General features: G+C 42.6%; 2 protein-coding genes across 2 annotated transcripts; one reads left to right on the top strand and one right to left on the bottom strand.

The window, feature by feature from the left end:
• Positions 1 to 562: 562 nt before the first annotated feature.
• On the top strand, positions 563 to 4,373 carry LOC115146637 (transmembrane protein 179). The gene is made up of 4 exons (XM_029688701.2): positions 563 to 910; positions 2,536 to 2,673; positions 2,888 to 2,966; positions 3,107 to 4,373. The coding sequence occupies exons 1-4, from the start codon at positions 609 to 611 to the stop codon at positions 3,287 to 3,289; spliced, it is 702 nt and encodes a 233-aa protein (XP_029544561.1). The 5' UTR covers positions 563 to 608; the 3' UTR covers positions 3,290 to 4,373.
• Positions 4,374 to 4,570: 197 nt separating this feature from the next.
• lg18h14orf180 (linkage group 18 C14orf180 homolog) lies at positions 4,571 to 22,681 on the bottom strand. The gene is made up of 8 exons (XM_029688115.2): positions 21,644 to 22,681; positions 20,578 to 20,608; positions 15,605 to 15,691; positions 13,710 to 13,836; positions 10,184 to 10,323; positions 7,958 to 8,133; positions 7,743 to 7,869; positions 4,571 to 6,689 (listed from the first exon to the last, which is right to left on the bottom strand). The coding sequence occupies exons 1-8, from the start codon at positions 21,794 to 21,796 to the stop codon at positions 6,484 to 6,486; spliced, it is 1,047 nt and encodes a 348-aa protein (XP_029543975.1). The 5' UTR covers positions 21,797 to 22,681; the 3' UTR covers positions 4,571 to 6,483.
• Positions 22,682 to 24,535: the final 1,854 nt, after the last annotated feature.

The raw sequence follows: 24,535 nt of genomic DNA on the forward strand, positions 1-24,535 counted from the left end.
TCACAACTGCATTGCTGTAGCTTTTAAATTAGGAGAATGTAATTTGTCATTTGAACGAATTTGATACATATTTTAGAGATCTCCTCCATGTTGGCAATGCCTGACAACTCCCTGGAATCCGCTCCCGGGTAAAGAGAGCTTGGAATGTTCAGGCATGGAGTGAGCTTTGAGGGCGTTAGTTCGTGTAACGGGGTAGACTGAGTTATGCAACAATATTTGGTGATTCTAATAAATAATCATGCAGTTAAAACATTCAACGTTAATAGTTATTGGCTACAGAGGACATGACAAATGCTTGGTATCATTTGAAAACAAGCAATTTTCTGACATTAAAATTGAAATGAATGTAATGTTTTACAGGGTACATTTCAGTTTATATTACATTGGATTTTGGTGACACAAAACTTAAACTATACTTAAAAAGGTCAGAGGGACTCAAATCCTACCAGTTTCATGGAATTACCCGATTAGTAGAATATGAGATAAATTAGGCTGATTGAGACTGCTGCCTGCTCCAGCGTGAATGGTGCTGATGCTGCGCCCACGCTCAAGTGTCTACTGCGCAGTCGCCGATGCAACAGACGCAGTAAGAGAAAATATATGGGAAAATGGCCCTCGATAATGTACTTTTCGCGCAATGCATCCTCTATTTTTTGGCGTTTGTGTTTGGCTTTATTTCCGTAGTGCCTCTCTCCGAAAACACGGAGGATTTTCATGGAAAATGCTTGCTTTTCACGCGTGGTATGTGGCAGAATGAGAACATCACAGTTTCAAAGCAGCGCTTCATCGTTGAGGAGTGGGGACCGGAGTCTTCCTGCAGTTTCATCACTTTTGTCGGGATAGCATCTCTCGTCCTCTCCGCAGTGCAGGCATGGAGACTGCTGTTCTTTCTTTGCAAAGGCCACGACGAGTGAGTGTCCTAATAATTTGTGGTTGTTCTGCATTAACTGTCCATGTTTTCTTCGTGTGTATTTTATCTTAATTATTTTGAAAGAGATTTAAAGAGATGGGTTGTGTTTCAAGCAGCCCATCCACTCCCACGCCCGAATGATCAGTGATGCTGCTTGACTAAATACAGCAAAAACAAAACCCGCTAGCCATTCATTTAATATATTTTTCGGAGTCCTTTCTACAGATCTAGGCCCCACAGAATTTAAAAAACGTATGTTTTTGCTATGGCACAATTTGCCCACCACCCTGCGTAGCTCCATAATCAATATGTTTAATCAGCCCGAGGGAAGAAATGCAATTTTCTGCCTTTTCAACAGAGTTGCAATCACAGAAACTGTATTTATGGATTAGGCTACTCTACCCGAAAGAGATGTGTCTGCAATCTTTATAATAACATGTTTTACTACTGTGCAATGCAGACGATTTCATTGGTCTGACATTAGGTGACAGAATGGAACAGTGACAGACCATCCACTTAAACAAACATGTAGGCCTATCTAAAACTAAGAATGAATGAATTAGTGTGATACAGCTACACCACCAATATCTTTATATTGGTCATAGCATCCATAAAAAAAAACGCAATATAGCCACAATAAAAATAAAACCCACCACTCAAGCATTTGACAAGATGGTTGGAATAAGAAAACACCACAATCTCCACAGACATCTTCAATTCAAATCCAATTCAGCACTAAGGAAATGTGACAAGGATGGTATTAAAGAAATCACAATATACACCTTCCTAATGAGTTGCACCCCCTTTTGCCGTCAGAACAAACTCAATTCGTCAGGGTATGGACTCTACAAGGTGTCAAAAGCGTTGCACAGGGATGCTGGCCCATGTTGACTCCAATGCTTCCCACAGTTGTGCCAAGTTGGCTGGATGTCCTTTGGGTAGTGGGTCATTCTTGATACACACGGGAAACTGTTGAGCGTGAAAAACCCAGCAGCATTGCAATTCTTGACACACTCAAACCCGTCCGCCTGGCACCTACTAGCATACCCTGTTCAAAGGCACTTAAATATTTTGTCTTGCCCATTCACCCTCTGAATGGCATAATTCATGTCTCAATTGTCTCAATGCTCTTAAGGATCCGCAACTTTAAAAAAAAAAAATTCACCTAAAATGACATACGAAAATCTAACTGCCTGTAGCTCAGGCCCTGAAGCAAGGATATGCATATTCCATTTGAAAGGAAATACTTTGAGTTTGTGGAAATGTGAAAGGAATGTAGGAGAATATAACACAATAGATCTCGTAGAAAATAATAAAAAAAAAAAAAACATTCTTTTGTATTTTTTTTGTACCATCATTTTGAAATGCAAGAGAAAGAACAGAATGTATTATTCCAGCCCAGGTGCAATTTAGATTTTGACCACTAGATGGCAGCGGTGTATGTGCAACGTTTTGGACTGGTCCAATGAACCATTGAATTTCTGTTCAAAATTTGGTATCAAGACTGCCCAAATGTGCCTAATTTGTTTATTAATAACTTTTCATGTTCAAAATTGTCATGGTCAATCTAATGTTTTGTACACTCAGTGTAAATTCTCTGTCTCTCACTCTCTCTCTGAGTGTAGTTCCCTGTTCAATGCCTTCCTGAATCTGGTGATCAGCTCCCTGGTGGTGTTCACAGTGTTCCTCTCCAGCACCATCGTCAGTGTGGGCTTCAACCTGTGGTGTGACGCCATCACAGAGGGAGGGAGCATGTCCAGCAGGTGAGACTCAAAACACCCTGTCTATACCTCACACTGTCTTTACATGTCTCCCAAGCTCTTCGATTGTCTGTGGCAATATTTAGAAATACTATTGAGTTCCAACCGTATACCTATGATCATGTGACTAGTCGTGTCCCCTAATCTCAGTGACCAAAGTAACAGTATGAGCAGTTCTTCTCCTAAGCTCACACCTTACTCTTTACTTGTATTTCAGCTGTGAGGACCTGCAGGACACTGATCTGGAGTTAGGCCTTGACAACTCCTCGTTCTATGACCAGTTTGCCATTGCTCAGGTAAGGGTCAGACGAATGTGTAGACTTATACACTACGTTGATACCTGAGACTGTACCAGAGTCTTCTGTCCAAATTTGACCCAGCTCTGGTTGGACCCTGTGTCTATATTATATCTGTTAAACATGTCTCCTACCTGCAGTTTGGTCTGTGGGCAGCGTGGCTGACGTGGATGGGTATCACGGTCATGGCCTTCCTCAAGGTCTACCACAACTACCGCCAGGAGGACCTTCTGGACAGTCTGATCCACGAGAAGGAGCTGCTGCTGGGACGCTCGTCCCGCCGGGGCTCTGATGCCAACCAGATGAAGAGTGGCATGGTCTAACACCCAGAGGACACGTGCACATCACTGAAACATATCCTCTTATCCTACCCTTACTGCCATCATAGATAGGCCAGCCCCTGACAACCTATATACCATCAATTGAAATTCCATTAACTGTGATTAGAGTGCATTGTTATGCCTTGCTTATATATACTCCTCCTCAGATATATGCAGTCTGATTTACCAGTTGAAAACGCTGCTGTTGACAGCAAAGCGTAGGGTAAAGGCATTCCGGCTGTATTGTGGAGCTGATTCAATCCACTTGTCCACTTGCTATATTTATATTTGTTAATGAGTTACTGCTGACATGTCTTCCCCTTCAAGGCACTCACTGGAGTGTAAATTGGCTCAGAGAATCAAGGCCATTTAATGAGGATAGAAATGGAACATAGAGACTTATTTTAAAAATGACTTCCTATTTAGCTGCACTTAGATGATGACTCAACACAGGGTGGTTAAAGGATGTATTTTTTACTGTGTGCATGTAACGTTAGACGTGTGAGCAGGATGTAGTTGTTGATGTTGGGCAATATATTTTTTGTAACAATCCAATACATTCAGATTGTGCAGGCTTTCAGTAATGTGTGACTTCCTTGCCTATGTGCAGCAACAGAGTATGATGTGTGCTTTAGCGGTGTATTATACAGTATCTACAATTACCAAACAGTATTTTGTTAAAATGAAAACTGTACTATGTAAGAGACATGTATGGTCAATGAACTTAAGTTGACTGGGACAGAACTCAGGAGGAAATGCCTAAGAGTCATATAGCTAGATAAATCAGTCTACCTGATCATCCTGATAATCATAAAAAGTTCAGGCTGGTCATGAGGCACAGGGTCCGATATTCCTCCATCCTCATTGCCCCAAAAAAACATTGACTGTGAGTGAACAAATTATAAGTAACATAGATGGGATAACTCATTATCCAAGGCCAGTTCTGTGCTGTTGTGTGTGAGGAAATGTAGTCCGCAGTGTGGAAAGATGGATCATCACGTTATTACACACACACACACACACACACACACACACACACACACACACACACACACACACACACACACACACACACACACACACACACACACACACACACACACACACACACACACACACACACACACACACACACACACACACACACACACACACACACACACACACACACACACACACACACACACACACACACACACACACACACACACACACACACACACACACACACACACACACACACACACACACACACACACACACTACTCACCACCCTCACAGATCTTGGTATGCAATGACAGTTTTATTTCAAATAATTCAAATAAATAACAAAATATAGAAACTACAAAATCCTTCTAAAAGGCACTTCTTTCAAAGTGACCACAGGCCTATTGTCAGCAGTGAAATGCAGCTACTAACCAAAATGTGCAGAAACAAGCCATGTTGACTTGCTGGGTATTTGTATTGCTAATGATAGTAGTTCCGTTTGATGGTGCAAAGGGAACCTTCAGTCTCAGTAGCTCCTCCATTCAGACATTGGTTGCATCATATTGCTCAGATTTTTCCAACACCAACTCTTTCTTATAGTTGTGTTCCCTGAAACCTGTTATACTGTTTAAAGAATATGTATCAGTGGAAACAACGTCTTGTGTTTTATTGCTCGGATCAAGAGGTATATGATAAGCATCACATATATAAGCATCACATTTGTCCTTTAAAGCTCGACCTGTTTATAGAAGAGACTTTAATTTCTATATTTGAATGGTTCCAAGTACTGAAGGTCCCACAGTGATGATTCAATTAGTGTCATAATGTTGCTGCATCTTACCACAGACCATTGGACCGTACAATTCATGTAGATTCCTTTCTTTACTTTGCATCATTAACATTTGCTCTAATTTAAGGTACTTTTCAATTCCCAAATAATCCTTAACTTTAAAAGCATTTGACATCAAGATTAAAATCTGAATATTGGCACAATCAAAAAATAGGAATGTAACAAAAGCCCTTACAAAATGTACTCTAAAGAAAATAAAAGTATTTGATATTTGAGTAGATGCAGATATGCAGTATGGAAGAATAAATACAATTTAGAGGAGAGAGGATATTATTTGAGGCATTTTAGCATTTACCAAGAGGTACACTGTCAAAATCATAAGCACTCATTGAATTTGAGTACATTCCCAGGAAAGTGAGTATTCATATTATTGTGGTGAATGTCTTATCATCTTTGTCCCAACTTGGAACCCAAAACTGATCTGACCTAAAAAATAGTCTGACTAAAACAGGGTTTTCCAAACGCGGTCCTCGGGATCCCAAGGGGTGCACATTTTGGATTTTGCCCTAGCACTACACAGCTGATTCAAATAATCAACTAATCATCAAGCTTTGATCATTTGAATCAGCTGTGTAGTGTTAGGGCAAAAAAAAAAAACGTGCACCTCTTGGGGTCCCAAGGACCAAGGTAGGAAACGCCGGACTGCAGTATTTATGCTGCAAAAGAAAGATGGCTTTGTCAATTTGCTAGTTTAACCTGGCACTGTGAAGTGAAGCAGTCCTGTGCCTGTGTCAGCGATCCTTTTCAGAAGGTTGTCACATTGTGCTTGACTCAATCCATAATCCTCATTTTAGACGGTAAGGGTGTTTTGTGCCAACTCTAAGCAGTTTTTCACACTTTATACATTCAATTATGTGCAATAACAAGGCGTAATATTGTGATAGTCCTTAGTATACGGTATATACACATTCATATCTGTAGCTAGCTTTTAAGTACACAAATGACATAGCATTGTAATTAAATAAATATAATTAATTTGGCATTCCATGAAACATTCACTCACAATAGATTGTGCCAAGAAAGGAACATGTAAATTATTGTAGCAATTAAGTGAGCATACCAGTGAGCATCGACATTGCTGATGTGCAAAATGTCTTATCAACAAAACGAACATGGTAGCATACCCACCACCTAGGTACGTACAGTATACAGGCATGGAGGCTAAATATCTCTGGGATTACACATTTCTCCATATATGGGTGTGAGCATAGCAGTAGGGGTGCACATCTCAACACCATAGATAGATAGTCCGTGTGTATGACTGAGGTGCTCGGGACCAGGCTAGGTAGGGCACCTCAACGGACATGTAATGGAGAGAGTGAATGCAGTCCTCCATGCCTCCCCCTCTGGTGGGTCCCAGTCACTGCATGGTTAGCCAGATCCAGCAGCCCCACAGCAGCTGTTTTATGTGTATCAGGTAGACAGCCAGCGAGGCCTCCAGCTCCTCACAGACACGCTGTGGGCGCCGGCGGTCCGTGCAGAACATGGCCACGCCCAGCAGTGACATCAGCAGGAACAGGCAGGTGAACAGGGCCAGGTGGGGGCTGGGCGGTGATGTGTCATAGGCTGTGAACCAAAAGAGACCAATAACAAACTGTTGAATGATTTATGATTTGTAAAGGCTCTCTCAGTCTGCATGTTCAGGAGTGGGGGGCATGTTCTTTTCCTGATGCCAAAATCACTTTTTTCCACCCCATTGTAGCTAAAGGCCTGATTTTCAGTCTCTTTATTAACAGTATAAAAAGTGCCATACACCAGATACTGGACTGGAATATGCAATATCAAAAGTGGGTGGAATAACCATGCATCACAGTACAATATTAAAATGTCTATGATTGCAAATTCTCATATTAAGCACCACTCAACAGTCTTCCTTACACAGATTTAGTATAACAAGTCAGTAATGACCAGTCAATGAGGGTGACACTTGCTCCATATCATTAGTGTGCTATTATTTGGGACCACTGTCAGACAGACTTACCAACTAAACGGTCATAGTATGGAATGTCTGCGAAACCGATAGACAAGAAGCAAATAAATAAATAAAAGGCTACCTTATTTGCATGCATAATTAATCATGAAGTGTAAATAGCTTGCTCATGTTTGTTCTTTTTGTAAATTCAGCATTACATTAAGTACTACAGTATCCACAAGGGACAGTGTTTTACAATCTAATCACAGGATTTTACTGTATCTTGTTCATTTTCTTTTACAGCTAAGCCATAACAATGCAGATCCCTTTGTAAGGTTCAGTAGTAGTGGCCCATAGAGAATTAGGAGAACAGTAGATTTAGCAGTATAACTCACCAATGTATTACTAAGCATGGTTTAATACGTTTTGATTTAGTGAGTGTTTAATTCTCTAAAACCCAGTGGAATAGAGCTGAGTCAGTCCGATAACAAATGTGTTTCTTGTTTCTGCAGACCAAGGCCTTCCAGTGCAGTAGAGAGGAGTGTGAGTGCCTGGGTAGAGGTGAGAATGCACCAGAGGGCAACGCCATCTCTCCTCGGCTCGTTACATGCACTGAAGGGGCTCAAACTTTGAAAGTTTGGAAAGATCTAGTCCTCATGGCCTCCATATGTTTGGCATTTGATCTCTGATCCTGATGTCTCTCTCACCATGCACAGTGGTTTCAGGCTCCCTGAACCGGACCCGCCGCTCGCCTTTCCGTCTGTGGCTGGGCTCTGAGTCTGATCCTGAGCCAGATCTCTTCAGTATGGACATGGGGATTTTACCGTTGGTGACCTGAGGAGAGGGTGAGATATCATTAGAACTGAGGACACAATGGACACCAGTTTTGAGGACATTTCAGTCATTGAAATAAAAGTGTCACCTTGGGTTTTGGTGTGTCCACCAGTGGGCGGGGGTCTTTCCTGTGCCGGACCTCAGAGCGTTTATCCCGGTGGGAATGGGAATGGGAATGGGAAAGACCGTTGTTGAGTGTGTCTCTGAAGGACTCGGCAGCAGCAAACCTCTTGGAAAGCGCTGACACACACTGGCCTAGGGAATCTAAGGGATTAACCATGAGTAAACATTAGTCTCTGACCACAGATGGAACCTGGATCCAAGGTACCAATAAACATGCAGACAACTACTGTGTAGATAGAGCTGAAGATGAAAGTTCAAAATACAAAAACAAACATTTCTGCGAAAAACATTAGGGTTGACTCCATCATGGCCATTTACTATATACACAGGTACAGTGCAGTGGTACTTACAACACACACATTTACAGATCACAAAAGCACTGCACTGGCTTTGTACTATGAAAGATGTGGAATAGACTGCACAAGCAACATGTAGACAGTCCAACTATCAATAAATGGGTTTATAGGAGGAGTGCAGCTCACACCCACAATGACAACTCTATGACAGCCATTTTAGGTCACAGCGAAATCACACTTTGTGTACAAAATAAATCAAATAAAATCTAATCTTATTTGTCACATGCGCCGAATACAACAGGTGTAGGTAGACCTTACAGTGAAACTCTTTACAAGCCTTTAACCAACAAAGCAGTTTTAAGAAAATAGGGTTAAGAAAGTATTTACTAAATAAACTAAAGCATTTTTTTTTTTAAAGAACACAATTAAATAACAATAATGAGGATATATACAGGGGGTACCGGTACCGAGTCAACATGCGGGGGTACCGGTTAGTCGAGGCAATTTGTACATGTAGGTATGGGTAAAGTGACTATGCATAGATAATAAACGGTGAGTAGTAGCAGTGTAAAAACAAGGGGGAAGAGGGGAGGGTCAATGTCATGTCGTGTCCCTTGTATATATCGTTTTTTTATTTTTTTAACATATTTTTCTTCGCATATCTTTTCTGATCATTTATCACTCCAGTGTTAATCTGCAAAATTGTAATTATTCGCCTACCTCATGCCTTTTGCACACAATGTATATAGACTCCCCTTTTATTTTATTTTTTATTTTTTTCCTACTGTGTTATTGACTTGTTAATTGTTTACTCCATGTGTAACTCTGTGTTGTCTGTTCACACTGCTATGCTTTATCTTGGCCAGGTCGCAGTTGTAAATGAGAACTTGTTCTCAACTAGCCTACCTGGTTAAATAAAGGTGAAAAAATAAAATAAAATGCAAATAGTCCAGGTGGCCATTTGATTAATTGTTCAGCGGTCTTATGGCTTGGGGGTTGAAGCTGTTAAGGAGCCTTTTGGACCTAGACTTGGTGCTCTGGTACCGCTTGCAGAAGCACATGAATGAAATGTGTACCCTGACAGTGACCTGGCTTACATTGCAAGGACAAACTGTGTCCATGCTTCAGCTGTTCTCTTTACTTATTGACAATAATTTTACCAAGGATATGGCCAAGAAGGTCAACTGGCATGAATAGGAACCGTTCTCTTAGCACCCCAGGTCCTACACATAGCCTGCTCTACTGAGCACCCCTGTCTGTGAACACTGACTCAACAACTGTTCTCAACATCTAGGGCACATTTTACCCTGTGCCTTCTTCAGCAGACCTCTTTAACCCAAAAATGGCAACTTTGGAAAACAGTAGAAAATGCCACTTCCTCATCATGCGAGTGAAGCATGAGCACACCAATACAGTGGCTTCAAACTGTCAATTTCACAATAAGTATTTTCTGTTCAGCTCTATATAAAACCACTCTGAGTGGGTGTGTTTATTCATTTAACAATTCCTTGAGCAGACATCATACAGTAGGAGGGCTAACTGGAATTATGTAAGCCACTTATAGTGCGATGTGTGCGCTGAAGCAAAGCAGTTAAGTTGTTCCTGGGCTTAACAGCTGTTTTCCGGTTTGTCATTCCACAAGAGTGTGCTTTATGTCAACCTAGTGACAAGGTCTACACCAAATCACCTCTCAGGGTTCAGTTTAACAACAAACTGTCAACTATAAACTCTGCACTGCCTGTGCCCGCCTGTCACACTGAGAAGAACATGCTGACACACTCAGCCGTGATGGAACACTCATGACTATTGAGTTAATCTACTGTAAGTATTCATCCATGTTTATTTCAGCATGACACTGGCTTTTAAAGTGTTCTGTCTTTATTCAGGGGTTTTACCTGAGTATTCTGTTTTGCCAATTTCTGCGTAGACGGTGGCCAGCAGCTCCAGACTCTTGTCTGTGACGGGGTGGTCGCTGCCAAAGGCCCTCTGATGGATCTTAGTGGCTTTCCCACTGTACTCTAAAGCGAGATGAGGTCTAAAAGACGAAGGACAGGAACACAGAGATAATTAACATTTTATGGATTATTTCTCCCACTGGGGACAGATGTCATTTGAATGTCTGGTTGAGATTTAAACTAAAGTCAATTCAATGTGAAATCAGGTTAAAAGGAGGGTGAAAGAAAGGCAAAACTTTTTACAAATCAAATCCGTTTTCCATGTTGATTCAACGTCATCAGATTGATTGTGTTGAAATGACGTGGAAACAACATTGATGCACAAGTTTTTTTCCCTGTCGGCTGTGTCAATAGAAAATCCATACAACCAACCCATGGAAAGCAACCTCAAACAAACATACAAATAAAATATATTTTATTGTCCATTTTGCCATGGCTCCCACCGGTTGGTTTACCGTGCACCCTTCCACAGCTATACTGCTCTGGCATGGAGCTAGCTGGGCATAGCATGGCAAGACAAATTCCGGCCCTTACGTGTGCCAATGGATGTAGAGCAAGTCCTGTGTAGTGTCACAGATGTCACGATCGCTCTTCCAAAACCAAGCTTCCCTTCAATAAGTAATGGCCAGGTGTCTGTTTGCACTGTTTTAGAATGTAATTTGAGGACATCCGATTGCCAAAGTACAGCGAAGCCCTTCAACGGCCGAAGGACTTCCTGCCACAGCGCTGAAAGATTCAAGAAGCACGATAACTTTCTGTCCAAGAGAGAAGACGGGGGCTGGCATTGACTTAGCACTGACTACTAAAGACAGTTATATGAGCACCTCTTCCAGTTTTCTCTTGGTAGTCCTCATTACTCCATCAGTGTCCAAGGTTAATGTTCATCTCAGAGACAGTTCATAAACACCTACAAAAATGTCTATGACCCAGTAAAGATGAAGAGGCTGCCATCCTCCCAATTCCAAACAGCCACAAGCTCCAGTGCTCTGGTGCTGTAGTAGGATGTGAGTCTTCTAAAACCCTGTAAATAAAATATTGCACCCAAACAAGTCCATTGGATTGGGAGGCGTCTAATGGGTGGATGAATTTGGGGCATTCTGTACATTTATTTAGGGTGAAAAGCATAGTATTAGAGACACACTAAACTAAACATACAGTTCTAGAGATGCGCTAAACTAAAAGTACTACAGACACACTAAACTAAAAGTATATTGCTACAGACACACTAAACTAAAAGTATAGTACTAGAGACACCCTAAACTAAAAGTATAGTATTACAGACACACTAAACTAAAAGTATAGTACTAGAGACACACTAAACTAAACGTATAGTACTAGACACCCTAAACTAAACGTATAGTATTACAGACACACTACACTAAAAGTATAGTACTACAGACACGCTACACTAAAAGTATAGTACTAGAGACACGCTAAACTAAACATATATTACTAGAGACACCCTAAACTAAACGTATAGTACTAGAGACACGCTACACTAAATGTTTATTACTAGAGACACGCTAAACTAAACGCATAGTACTAGAGACACCCTAAACTAAACATATAGTACTAGAGACACCCTAAACTAAAAATATAGTATTACAGACACGCTACACTAAAAGTATAGTACTAGAGACACGCTAAACTAAATGTTTATTACTAGAGACACGCTAAACTAAACGTATAGTACTAGAGACACCCTAAACTAAAAGTATTGTACAAAAATGAGAGATCAAACAGCAGAAACCAAAAAAGCGGATGTTTCCGGTTTTCAGGGATACAGTATTATCAACCTCACTTCAGTTTCCCCTTCAAAATGGATTTGGGTACTCCAGTCAGCCATATTTGTTTTTTACGCCTGCTAGGTTAAGTTACCTAAAATGTGAACACATTCAGGGCCGTCTGATTGGTCCAGAAATCGATGGGTTAGGCCAGAGCCAGAACGCACGTGGGTAAAGCGATAGTTTGAAAATTAGTCATTGGCTTTGATACTGTGATGGGTTAGAGACGATTCAATCACTGATTACTTTGTTTTGAACGACACCCTTCGTGCACCTCATCACCAAAAACGACTTCAATGACGGCAATCTCAGACTAGTATGTAGTGAACGACGGAGCAGCAGAAGAATTTAGCTTGAGTAGTCAGGATACCTGTTACCCCCTTCCACCCTATCAAGCCAATCAGGCTAAATTCTCTAATCTTCCAAACATTGACAGGGGGGCAAATAAATGTGTATGTTCCTGTCTTTGTGGCCTACCAGAATACCCCAGCATCAAGGACATCAGATCAATGTGTATGTTCCTGTCTTTGTGGCCTACCAGAATACCCCCGCATCAAGGACATCAGATCAATGTGTATGTTCCTGTCTTTGTGGCCTACCAGAATACCCCAGCATCAAGGACATCAGATCAATGTGTATGTTCCTGTCTTTGTGGCCTACCAGAATACCCCAGCATCAAGGACATCAGATCAATGTGTATGTTCCTGTCTTTGTGGCCTACCAGCATCAAGGACATCAGATCAATGTGTATGTTCCTGTCTTTGTGGCCTACCAGAATACCCCAGCATCAAGGACATCAGATCAATGTGTATGTTCCTGTCTTTGTGGCCTACCAGAATACCCCAGCATCAAGGACATCAGATCAATGTGTATGTTCCTGTCTTTGTGGCCTACCAGAATACCCCAGCATCAAGGACATCAGATCAATGTGTTCTGGTAACACTTGAAACTCCCATTAGGGATGTTGTTCCTTTGCTCCACCTCTACAGGTAAATTCACCTCGGTGGTTTTTGCATGAGGGCCACAGATGCAAACATTTCTTTGTGCACTGGTTTATTTTGGCGAGGTACATTTTCATCCTGATGACATATTTTCAAAGCACTATAAACATATAAACCCATCTTTCACTAACAATCTGGGGGAGGAGCAATATGGAAATGAGTATCACTTTAAGATGTGAGATAGCATACAGTTTAAATACTGTAGATTTCTGTTAGAAATAAGCACATCATTCAGAAACGTCCAATTTAAAACTACAGAAAGCGAACAATGCCTCAATGAAATAGCCTCATGTCTGAATGACAGTATCACTGTTTTTCATTTTGTAAAGATATTATACACTCAAACAGCCTTTCAAAAGTAAAGGGGAACAGAGCTAGCCAATATATCAAAATACAGCATCTAGTAAATATAACTACACCTTTTTAGAGCATTTAACAGCAAGCAAAAACACCTACAGTATCAGTATATATTATGCTGTCTATATCAGGCATAATATTAATATCTACTTTCTCATCCCTCCATACTTGAAACCCAGTAATTACCAACACCAGTTCAGAAAAGCCAGCAGAACAGAAACAGCAAAGTTGTCTCATTTAATGAGAGGAAGACCAACAATACTAAACAGCACTGCCCTTATTGCAAGAGAGGACATTTGCGTTATTCTTGTTAACTCTACGTACCTTTTACTCATGATGCAAAGCTGGGCCAGCCGCTCAAAATGCTGTGCCTGGGAGGCCTGATCCGATAGCTCCTCTGGGGATGCCCATCCTGTCCCAGACGAGCCCAGCAAAGCCTCCTTCTGGGGGCCTGTTACACACACACAGGGCATGTAATCAGCCGCCCGCTAACGTCTGTCTCGATCCCTCTTGCTCACGCTCTATCCTTCTCTCGCTCTTTATATCCCTTTAACTCCCTCTGTCTCTCTACATAGCAAGTAAACAGAATCCAAAATGCTGGTGATGTGATCTCTGGCAGGGCTGGCAGTGTGGAGATGAGAGTGGAGTCTGAACAGCAGGGTACAGTGGAGCCAACAGGATAGTGAGCAGGAGACGTCAGATAGAGAGCAGAGGGACGAGGGAAGGGAGAGGATACTGTGAGTGCAAACAGCGCACTAACCACACCCACAAAAGCAGTGGCACAGCTACCTGTTCACACAGACACAAACACCTGAGCTGACCCTGGTGGGAGTGGAGATTAGCCTCCATAAAAGCTTTTCCAGCCTAACGTTGGAGAGGTAAACTGAAAAGTAAAGTGGTTCAGAAATGGCAATGAGGGGACAGAAACTTTTAACAGGATGAGGGAAAAGAATAGAAAGCATTGAAAATAGAGTAGGTCCAATATCTGTCAGATAATCAAAATGAGATGGAAATGGGTTGAGGTTTGAACAGGAGATTGAAGAGAGAGAGAAGACTGGTGGAGTGATTGTGATGCCAGCATTGCCCCAGGAGAGAGAAACAGAGCAGCTGGCACAGTGCTGAATCAGGGGCCTCAGTATTCCATGGCGCCACACAACTCCTTATGAGATAATGCCTAACATGGCCATTTGTCTTCCCTGTCCATCCCATAACTCCTGCTACCTCCTGCCCATGCTACACTGAACTGCTGTTGAATCAGCAGCCTCCAGTCAGACAGACAGACAGACAGACAGACAGACAGACAGACAGACAGACAGACAGACATACAGACATACAGACATACAGACATACATACATACATACATACATACATACATACATATGTCTGGAGAGGAGAGGCGGCAGGTGATAGATGACTGGCCAACCCTGTTGGGTTGTAAGGGATACACCAGGCTCTCTGGCTGAGGTTTGTTTCTCTATTGTACAGAATCACACATTGCACTGGTATCATTTCAGATTGGTATATTACAATAAAAAGGTCCTAAAAATACACTCCATACCATACTGTATACCACAATTGATAGCTTACAGCAATGGAATTTCGTTAGGGCACCCCTTAATCACCCAGTTAGAGTGCTAAGTGTAGTTTATAACACAGTTTTGGGAGGACAGCTTTAAGCTTCAGATGACATACCTAATCCACAACAGGAACTTCCATATATGTGCTTGTTCTTCTGTATTGGAATGCAGCCTTGGCGCAGGAACTCCCTATATGGACTCAGACTTCCCATATTGGAATGCAGAATTCCATACATGGATAACGACATTCATATTGGAATGCGGCCCTGTAGCAGGAACTCCATATATGGGTCCAGACATCCACAATGGAAGGCGGCAGAGCGGCAAGGAAATCCATATATGGACGTAGAGCAGTACCCATGCCAATTTGCTCACCTGCATCCAATCTTCATTAGCCAAAAGCCTGCCTGACTCACCTGAGTCCAATTGCTTCATCAACTACCCTCATAGTACTTAAACGGCATCCTTCGTCACTCCTTGTACCTATGCACAATGGTGGGCAATGAGTGGGTGGCCAACCCAGATCCACAACAAAACGCTACTGACGATGGCCCCCTTCTGATATAGTTGTCAGATGGTGAGAAGCTGAACTTGTGGATGCCACCTTAACGCCCCCAATTTACAGATGTAAATATACTTGCCTGTGCTCCCCTGAACAGCAGTGAGCTCAATTAGAGAAACCTCGTAGAACATCTTCTCAGCCTGAATGAACTGCAGGGCCTTGCCGTCTATTTATATAGGTGAAGGATCAGGCCCAGTTGTCAAATGTATTAAGTCAGTTGTAGTGTCAGAAATGTTGTTGTCACCAGGCTTAACTGCAACGTGTTTTTAAAATATTTTTTATGGCTCCTGAATGTGACCTCAGCAAGTAACAGGCTCATCACCAACATTCTAGACAGATAGCTCAAAACATAGTCTCTGTGAAGGCTTGGACTATAATATCTGGGCATTCTACTGCAGTCTTGTTTGTCAATGTTGATGTGTCAGTTATTTTGGGTATGTGATTCTGTAAGGGATGGATTTAAATTTACTGGGGGGCGGGGGGCTGTTCCAACTCAAGGAGTTCACCGACAGGTTTCTGTGCCAATGCACCACACAACCAATAAACAAAGCATACTTTGAGCACTTCAATATCATGGTTTGTGTTAACACCACAAATAGACTGTCGATCTCAACAAACAGAAAATACATCCCTCTCTACATTTTAGGTTTACCCAGTAAACGATGTCTCTTTCCGTTCATCAATTGGCCACTGCACAGTTTGAATTTATTGATTGATAGATTTTGTCAGTTAAAAAAAAACATTTATACCCAAAGATTTTTTTAAGTGACCGGGTTTGCACAATAAAGTCAGGGACTTACAGTATCATAGGCCTTCAGTAGCTAAAGCTTAATAATAGCCACACCATACCAAACCTTCACAAATGTTTCTAAACTTCATTAGGGTAATATCAAAAGTCAAGCCATTGTTTATAGGGAAAATATGAGCAGAAGAGCGAATGTATGAGGGAAAAAATGCGCTAGCCTCCCCTGTGCCCAATAAAAAACATACACAACCCTCCCCAAAGCAACAAAAAAATCCTGACAACCCTCCCCTATTCTGGACCACCCCTCCCTCCAATAAATTTAGATCTGTCCCTAAGGTACATAAATATGTGTGCCATCCCTAAAAATAGACTCAGGAGCCAAGTTGGTTCACTTTGTCAAAGGCATTCTTCATACTGAAGTAAATGCCTCCCTTTCTATGTTGACACCATTAACACTTGACAGGTGAATTTAAAAGCATTGCTTGACAAGGAAAATGTGCTGAAAATAAACACAGACATACAGCCTGGCGTAAATGGCCTACTCAAAAGCAGGAGCTCTCTGTCGCACGTGAGACCAGACTTTGCTTAGTTCTATTTCTGAATGCTTGTGTGTGACCTATTGATTGCCGTTAAAGTAGCACAGTTTAGATACAAATAAAAGCTTTAGAAATGTATTATATACAGTGAATAAAGGCTATTTGCGTTATTTCTATGCTTCCCGTTCTTAAGTTTTGTTTTTGTGTCTTTTACTTTTGGTTTCGTACCCCAGCTTCAAACAGCTGAAAATACATGATATCTTTGGTTATGGAAAAGGTAGTTCACAGCGATTCAGATGTACTACGATTTTCTACACTCTACTTTTTTGTTTTGTCAAATAAAGTGAAATTAGGCGAACCATTCGAATGTTACCAACCAGGAAAAGCCGGGGCGATTTCTGCATAGTGCATCTTTAAATGACAGTAGTCTATAAACCCTATCACAACTGTCCATGTGAAAGGAAAGAGGCTACCTTTTATGACTAGCAAAATACACGAGAAGCACATTAACACACACTCCGAATAGACTTCACTAGCCAGAAGGATACACAATGTATGCAGTGCCATGCATACTTTATGACTCCAGTAGACATCCAGTGGACAAGTAGAATTGTGTGTTTACTGTGTTGCTACTACGTGCTGTGTTTACTACGATCCTCTTCTAAACATCCTGCATATGCTGCAATGTGCCTCATTCCTATTCGTTGAGAGTATATAATAGTCAGCTGAGGTAGAGATATTGGGCTGCTGACAGACAGTTTTGGGTTAACTCCAGGGTTTACTGGGCCGCTGAGGTAATGACTGTTCAAATCAAACCACATTTTATTTGTCACATGTGCCGAATACAATGGGTGTAGACTTAACCAAGTAAAAAATTATAATAAAAGAAAAATAGTAACACAAGAGGAATAAAATACACAATAAGGAAGGGAGTACCAGTATACAGGGAGTACCAGTACCATATCAATGTGGCGCTATATATAGGGAGTACCAGTACCAGATCAATGTGGTGCTATATACAGGGAGTACCAGTACCAGATCAATGTGGAGCTATATACAGGGAGTACCAGTACCAGATCAATGTGGAGCTATATACAGGGAGTACCAGTACCAGATCAATGTGGAGCTATATACAGGGAGTACCAGTACCAGATCAATGTGGAGCTATATACAGGGAGTACCAGTACCAGATCAATGTGGAGCTATATACAGGGAGTACCAGTACCAGATCAATGTGGAGCTATATACAGGGAGTACCAGTACCAGATCAATGTGGAGCTATATACAGGGAGTACCAGATCAATGTGGAGCTATATACAGGGAGTACCAGTACCAGATAAATGTGGAGCTATATACAGGGAGTACCAGTACCAGATCAATGTGGAGCTATATACAGGGAGTACCAGTACCAGATCAATGTGGAGCTATATACAGGGAGTACCAGTACCAGTGTTGATGGCCATTACAGACACAACACTTTTCACATGCCAATAAGATGGCTGGAGAGGCGTTCACAACTAACACATTCAGTATGGATTACAAACACAGATATAATTGCATTGTATATCCTGGCTTATAAACTGTACCTACTCGATCCATCACCCCCCAAAAAATCATGAAAAAACTGTCAATACCACGTGATGCCTCAAAAATCTTTTTACAAAATCACCCCAAAGTAAAATTTCTAATGTGTTTTGAAATCTGGAGATAATTCCACTATGATCAGAGGCCCATTAAGTCCATATCACTACATTAGAAAGCCCCATGCTAACTGCCAACAGTGAGATGAGTATGACGAGGACCCTCTGGGATAGAAGGTCACTTCACAGGCAGGCCACAGAGGTCAAAGCACTACTTCTGCTGGTCTCGGGTATTTACAACCTGGCAGGACAGCAACAACAATGCAGCGAACCCACAATGAGTAGGTACTAAGTCCTCCACCCTAAGTTGGTGATGACCAAATTGGGGAGAAAAAAACACGGAAACAAAAAAAGCGACCCCCTTCCAACAGCAGACCCCCTTCCAACAGCAGACCCCTTTCCAACAGCAGACCCCTTTCCAACAGCAGGGTGAACTCAATTTAGAGCACATGCAGTACATGTGAAGTGGAGAGGGTCAAGGTTGAGATAAACCTCTAAAGGAAGCACTCTGAAGCATATGTGGCTTGTGACATTATTCTCATACAGTCAACAATATACCACAAAACAGACAATAAAATGTTTTGGATTGTGTTGATTACAAACATGAAACTGTAACAGAAAACATCCTGAGAATGATTTGACTGAAAATTCCATTTGATTGTGTTATTTATTTCTCTAATTTGAGAGCCAAATTGAATGGATAGATTAATACACTTTCCATGAAAGCCAGGATGACTTTTGGTCAGAGAGCTCTGAGAAGAATTCCAGCAACTGGGAGTTATTATTATGGCATTTGATGCTGAGAGTTTATGTTTTTTTAGTCTGTGCATGTGAAAATATGTGTTCCCATCAGAGTCAGTTAGATTAGGCTAAGTCTTCACCTCCCTCACTCCCCAGGGAACCTTCCCAAATACAACCCAGAGAGCACTTTAAAAGCCTGTTAAACTCTGGCTCTGCCCAGTCACATGAATAGCCTGTTTAACCTGTCCTCGGGGACCACCCACTGGGCACAGATGTCAGTTTGACTTACATTTGGTAATTCATGTGAATTAAACATGTCATTGGATTTAGGTTAAAAGTTAGGTGAAAAAAATACAAAATTCCCTTACGTTGATGACTTTTTAAAATATCCAATCAGTATCTACGTTGATTCAACATCATCACATTTAATTTAGGGTTTTAAATGATGTGGAAACAACATTGATTTTGCCCAATAGCCAGTGACTTTAACTGGGACAATCAGACTGTCATGTATCCCATTGTTCTGGCCTAATCTCTGTGTCGACAAAAAGACATGTCTGGATCAGTTCCACGTAACAAGTTCCGTGATTAAAAACTCAAATGACTTTGTATTCTACTTAAAATCGTTATGGTGGTAATGACCTGTGTCTATGAAGCTTATATGTTACTATTAACATATGACACCATTGTGACATAATTATTCATGATGCTATGTGTCTCTTTCATGTCCAAAGACTTAATTAACCCTATCATGACCTATGAGCCTCTTAACTAAATGACTTCTGAGACTATGGACATGTATTGATGAAGTGAGCCCAGTAAATCAACCTATTTTGGGAGATGGGTTGTGAGGAGCTGGGTCTTGCTGAGCCAGATAACTTGAGCTGACGTGAAATGTTTTTCAATGTCTCAGTAACAGAGAGGAGTGCCATGGGAAGAGGTTATATATCCTGCAACACCACACCCCTCTTATCTGAACCCTATACTGCACTGGCCTGTAGTGGATGTTGGCAGTGGTGGTGACACACACAGCCACTGCAGAATACAGGTTAATTAGCTTTCTCATACTCTGTGTTGTGGGGAGATAAGCACTTACAAATCCTCTTAAGAGAAAAGCCTGACCCCATTCAAAACCTTGAGCATTCTGGGACAAAGCTGTGATAATATTCTGTCCCATGGACACAAATTCCCTCTTTATACGATGCTTTTTCTGTACAGCCAAATTACATTTTGCACTGGAATTCACCATACCCGCAGGCCACTGCCACCAAAAAAGGAAACAGTTTTTGCCTCCCTAGCATAGTCACAGGTTTCATGCAAAGATAGTACTAATAGTTATCTGGAAGTGGGGTTTGGTCTCACAAGGCCTCCGTTTGTGTGTAAAGGATACAATTATTTTCGGAGATGAAGAGTTCAGCAATCTGTAATCACAAAGGAGAACACATATTAGGATTGTATGATGTGAATATGCTACAGAATTAATTGTCTGCCTGCATTCTACACATATTACCATGTATGACCATTCACATTCCACTATTCTCATATAAGCCACTGTATTGTGGAGGGGAATGAACAAAACCACCCTCTCTCTCTCTCTCTCTCGCTCTCTCTCGCTCTCTCTCTCTCTCTCTCTCGCCGTTGGTCTGTTCAACATCATACCACATTCCTGGGATATTGGGTAAGGGGCTACATTTGTAAATGTAAGACATTTTTTGGGGGTCACTTGATACATATTGTTATCCAAGGGCCTTTAGTATGTAATCTGGTACTGTGGCCCTGGTTCAACAAAACTGGATCAAAACAACAATATTCTATTCTGGGAGACAAGCATGCACATGAAATGAGTCCCAGTAATCGGATGCTATTTGCATCCATCAGATACAGTGGAGTTTCTGGTAATAGGCTACTGACATACATTATTATGTTATGCACTATACATGGACCACTTCCAACCTCATCTTGAGGTACAGTAGCTAACATACTCACAGGTTTGCAATACGCATATTACTGACATTGAAAAGAGCCATTTGACATTTTTCTGTCTGTCCTAAGACAGACAGACTCCCTGTCTTCACCTTGCAACATGCACTGTCAACAGGAAAAACGCTGAACCTGTGCTGTGAGTGGCAACATGACGTTTGACATTGGTATTGGTGATGGCAAGGTTGTATTGGTATGTGTAGTGTGTGGCTTGTGTGTTTATATTATATGCTAATGTATGAGTAACAGGCAAACACAGTGTCAGTACTGTATGTGTGGTATCAGTATTGTGGTGAATGGGTTTTGTGTCTGTGTGCTCATGTTTATGTACACCACAAGTGTGTGCATGTGCCTGTAGACTGGACGTTTGTGTGTGCAAACATTTGTCTACAGTATGCGTGTGTATGTTTGCGGGTGCATGTATACATATGGGTGTGAGAGTGAGTGATCGTCCGGCCATTAGGTCGGTGGCTCACCTGGTGAAGGCAGTTGGGCAGCGAAGTGAAGCTCTGCACGTGCCTTAACCCCAGCAGAGAGCTAAGGAAGCAGTGGAGGGCGGCCTGGTACTCCCCCTGTTGCTGGAGCTGCTGTCCCAGTTGAAACAGGCCCTCCCTTCCCCCATTCAGCATCCCCAGTCCCAGACAGAGGCAGCGCTGCCTCCCATCGGAGCTCCGCCAGCCAGGGACAAACGCTCCACTCCACCCCCAGAGCAGAGAGCGGAAAAAATCTAAACAGCCCAGGGATAAAAACACAGCAGAGATATGGTTTACAAGAGCCAGACTACAGAACGACTTCCTCTCTGTCTTGTCTATTCACAGTAACTCAAGGGCAGGTGGCGAGCTGAGCTGAGGCAGGCTGTGAAGACAGATCAACTCCCCTCCCTCTCAGCCCATGCTGCATCAGGAAAGGAGGAGAGGAAGTCAGAGGGGATTTGTTCATTGACTGGCAGAGCCCTGGTCCAATCACTGCTCTACTTGCGTACAGTAGTCCAGCCAGCGTGTGTGAACAGTCTCAGCATGTAGGTAACGGAACTGTCGACTGAGCACTGTGGCTCTCTCCCTGAGCACTCTGGTTCTCTCACTGTGGTTGGCTCTCCTTATGAAATCAAATTGGAGGGCTTTTTGCTTCTGCAAGGTTTCACCACTGAAAATACAGCACATGTTTAATGCATTCCATTTGTGCATTTGATTTAATTCCAGGATACACTCTGACCTAATTTGTCTAGTGCACTGGTACAGCAATGTTGTGCATGTCTTGGGGGAGGGAGGAATTAAATCAAGAAATCTTAATGCTTTACTTATGGTTTATAAATGAGAAGCCTGTGAAAATGAACAATGGCCTTCCACAGATAAACAAGTGCTTGACTAAAAATGCAGTGTGTCTACATGTTTTCCTGTGAGTAACATAAGCAGATGGACTCCATTATGGTCTCCATACACTCATGTGTTTCGTAATGCGTGACAAACAGTAAGCGTAAACAAAGAGTCATTAGTAACACCTGCTGTATGTGTAGACAGAGAGTGCTCCACTGTTCAAACAAGGACAACTAATATTTATTTATCAACCGGCCCGCCTGCTTCAGATGTTTGCTCTTCCTTCAACATTAAACCAGCGACAATCTGTGCCCAGGGAGAGGGTGTGACATTGATTTTGTTAGTCACTCTCACTCAGATGTCATAGTTACATGGCATAAGTCATGGAAAAATGTGTAGAAATGCAGGAAATTAGCTTTAAAACTGCAAAAATGTATATCTCCCAGAGGAGGCTGGTGGTGGGAGCTATAGGGGGATGGGCTCATTGTTATGGCTAGAATGGAATAAATGGAACAGAGTCAAACAAGTGGTTTCCATATGTTGATGTGTTTGATACTGTTCCATGTATTCCATTCACATTTACATTTAAGTCATTTAGCAGACGCTCTTATCCAGAGCGACTTACAAATTGGTGCATTCACCTTATGACATCCAGTGGAGCAGCCACTTTACAATAGTGCATCTAAATCTTTTAAGGGGGGGGGTGAGAAGGATGACTTTATCCTATCCTAGGTATTCCTTAAAGAGGTGGGGTTTCAGGTGTCTCCGGAAGGTGGTGATTGACTCCGCTGTCCTGGCGTCGTGAGGGAGTTTGTTCCACCATTGGGGGGCCAGAGCAGCGAACAGTTTTGACTGGGCTGAGCGGGAACTGTACTTCCTCAGTGGTAGGGAGGCGAGCAGGCCAGAGGTGGATGAACGCAGTGCCCTTGTTTGGGTGTAGGGCCTGATCAGAGCCTGGAGGTACTGAGGTGCCGTTCCCCTCGCAGCTCCGTAGGCAAGCACCATGGTCTTGTAGCGGATGCGAGCTTCAACTGGAAGCCAGTGGAGAGAGCGGAGGAGCGGGGTGACGTGAGAGAACTTGGGAAGGTTGAACACCAGACGGGCTGCGGCGTTCTGGATGAGTTGTAGGGGTTTAATGGCACAGGCAGGGAGCCCAGCCAACAGCGAGTTGCAGTAATCCAGACGGGAGATGACAAGTGCCTGGATTAGGACCTGCGCCGCTTCCTGTGTGAGGCAGGGTCGTACTCTGCGGATGTTGTAGAGCATGAACCTACAGGAACGGGCCACCGCCTTGATGTTATTTGAGAACGACAGGGTGTTGTCCAGGATCACGCCAAGGTTCTTAGCGCTCTGGGAGGAGGACACAATGGAGTTGTCAACCGTGATGGCGAGATCATGGAACGGGCAGTCCTTCCCCGGGAGGAAGAGCAGCTCCGTCTTTTGCCGAGGTTCAGCTTGAGGTGGTGATCCGTCATCCACACTGATATGTCTGCCAGACATGCAGAAATGCGATTCGCCACCTGGTCATCAGAAGGGGGAAAGGAGAAGATTAATTGTGTGTCGTCTGCATAGCAATGATAGGAGAGACCATGTGAGGTTATGACAGAGCCAAGTGACATTGTGAGTATAGCGAGAATAGGAGAGGGCCTAGAACAGAGCCCTGGGGGACACAAGTGGTGAGAGCACGTGGTGAGGAGACGGATTCTCGCCACGCCACCTGGTAGGAGCGACCTGTCAGGTAGGACGCAATCCAAGCGTGGGCCGCGCCGGAGATGCCCAACTCGGAGAGGGTGGAGAGGAGGATCTGATGGTTCACAGTATCGAAGGCAGCCGATAGGTCTAGAAGGATGAGAGCAGAGGAGAGAGAGTTAGCTTTAGCAGTGCGGAGCGCCTCCGTGATACAGAGAAGAGCAGTCTCAGTTGAATGACTAGTCTTGAAACCTGACTGATTTGGATCAAGAAGGTCATTCTGAGAGAGATAGCGGGAGAGCTGGCCAAGGACGGCACGTTCAAGAGTTTTGGATAGAAAAGAAAGAAGGGATACTGGTCTGTAGT

The sequence above is a fragment of the Oncorhynchus nerka genome, linkage group LG18 (genome assembly GCF_034236695.1).
Source record: "Oncorhynchus nerka isolate Pitt River linkage group LG18, Oner_Uvic_2.0, whole genome shotgun sequence".
Taxonomy (NCBI): domain Eukaryota; kingdom Metazoa; phylum Chordata; class Actinopteri; order Salmoniformes; family Salmonidae; genus Oncorhynchus; species Oncorhynchus nerka.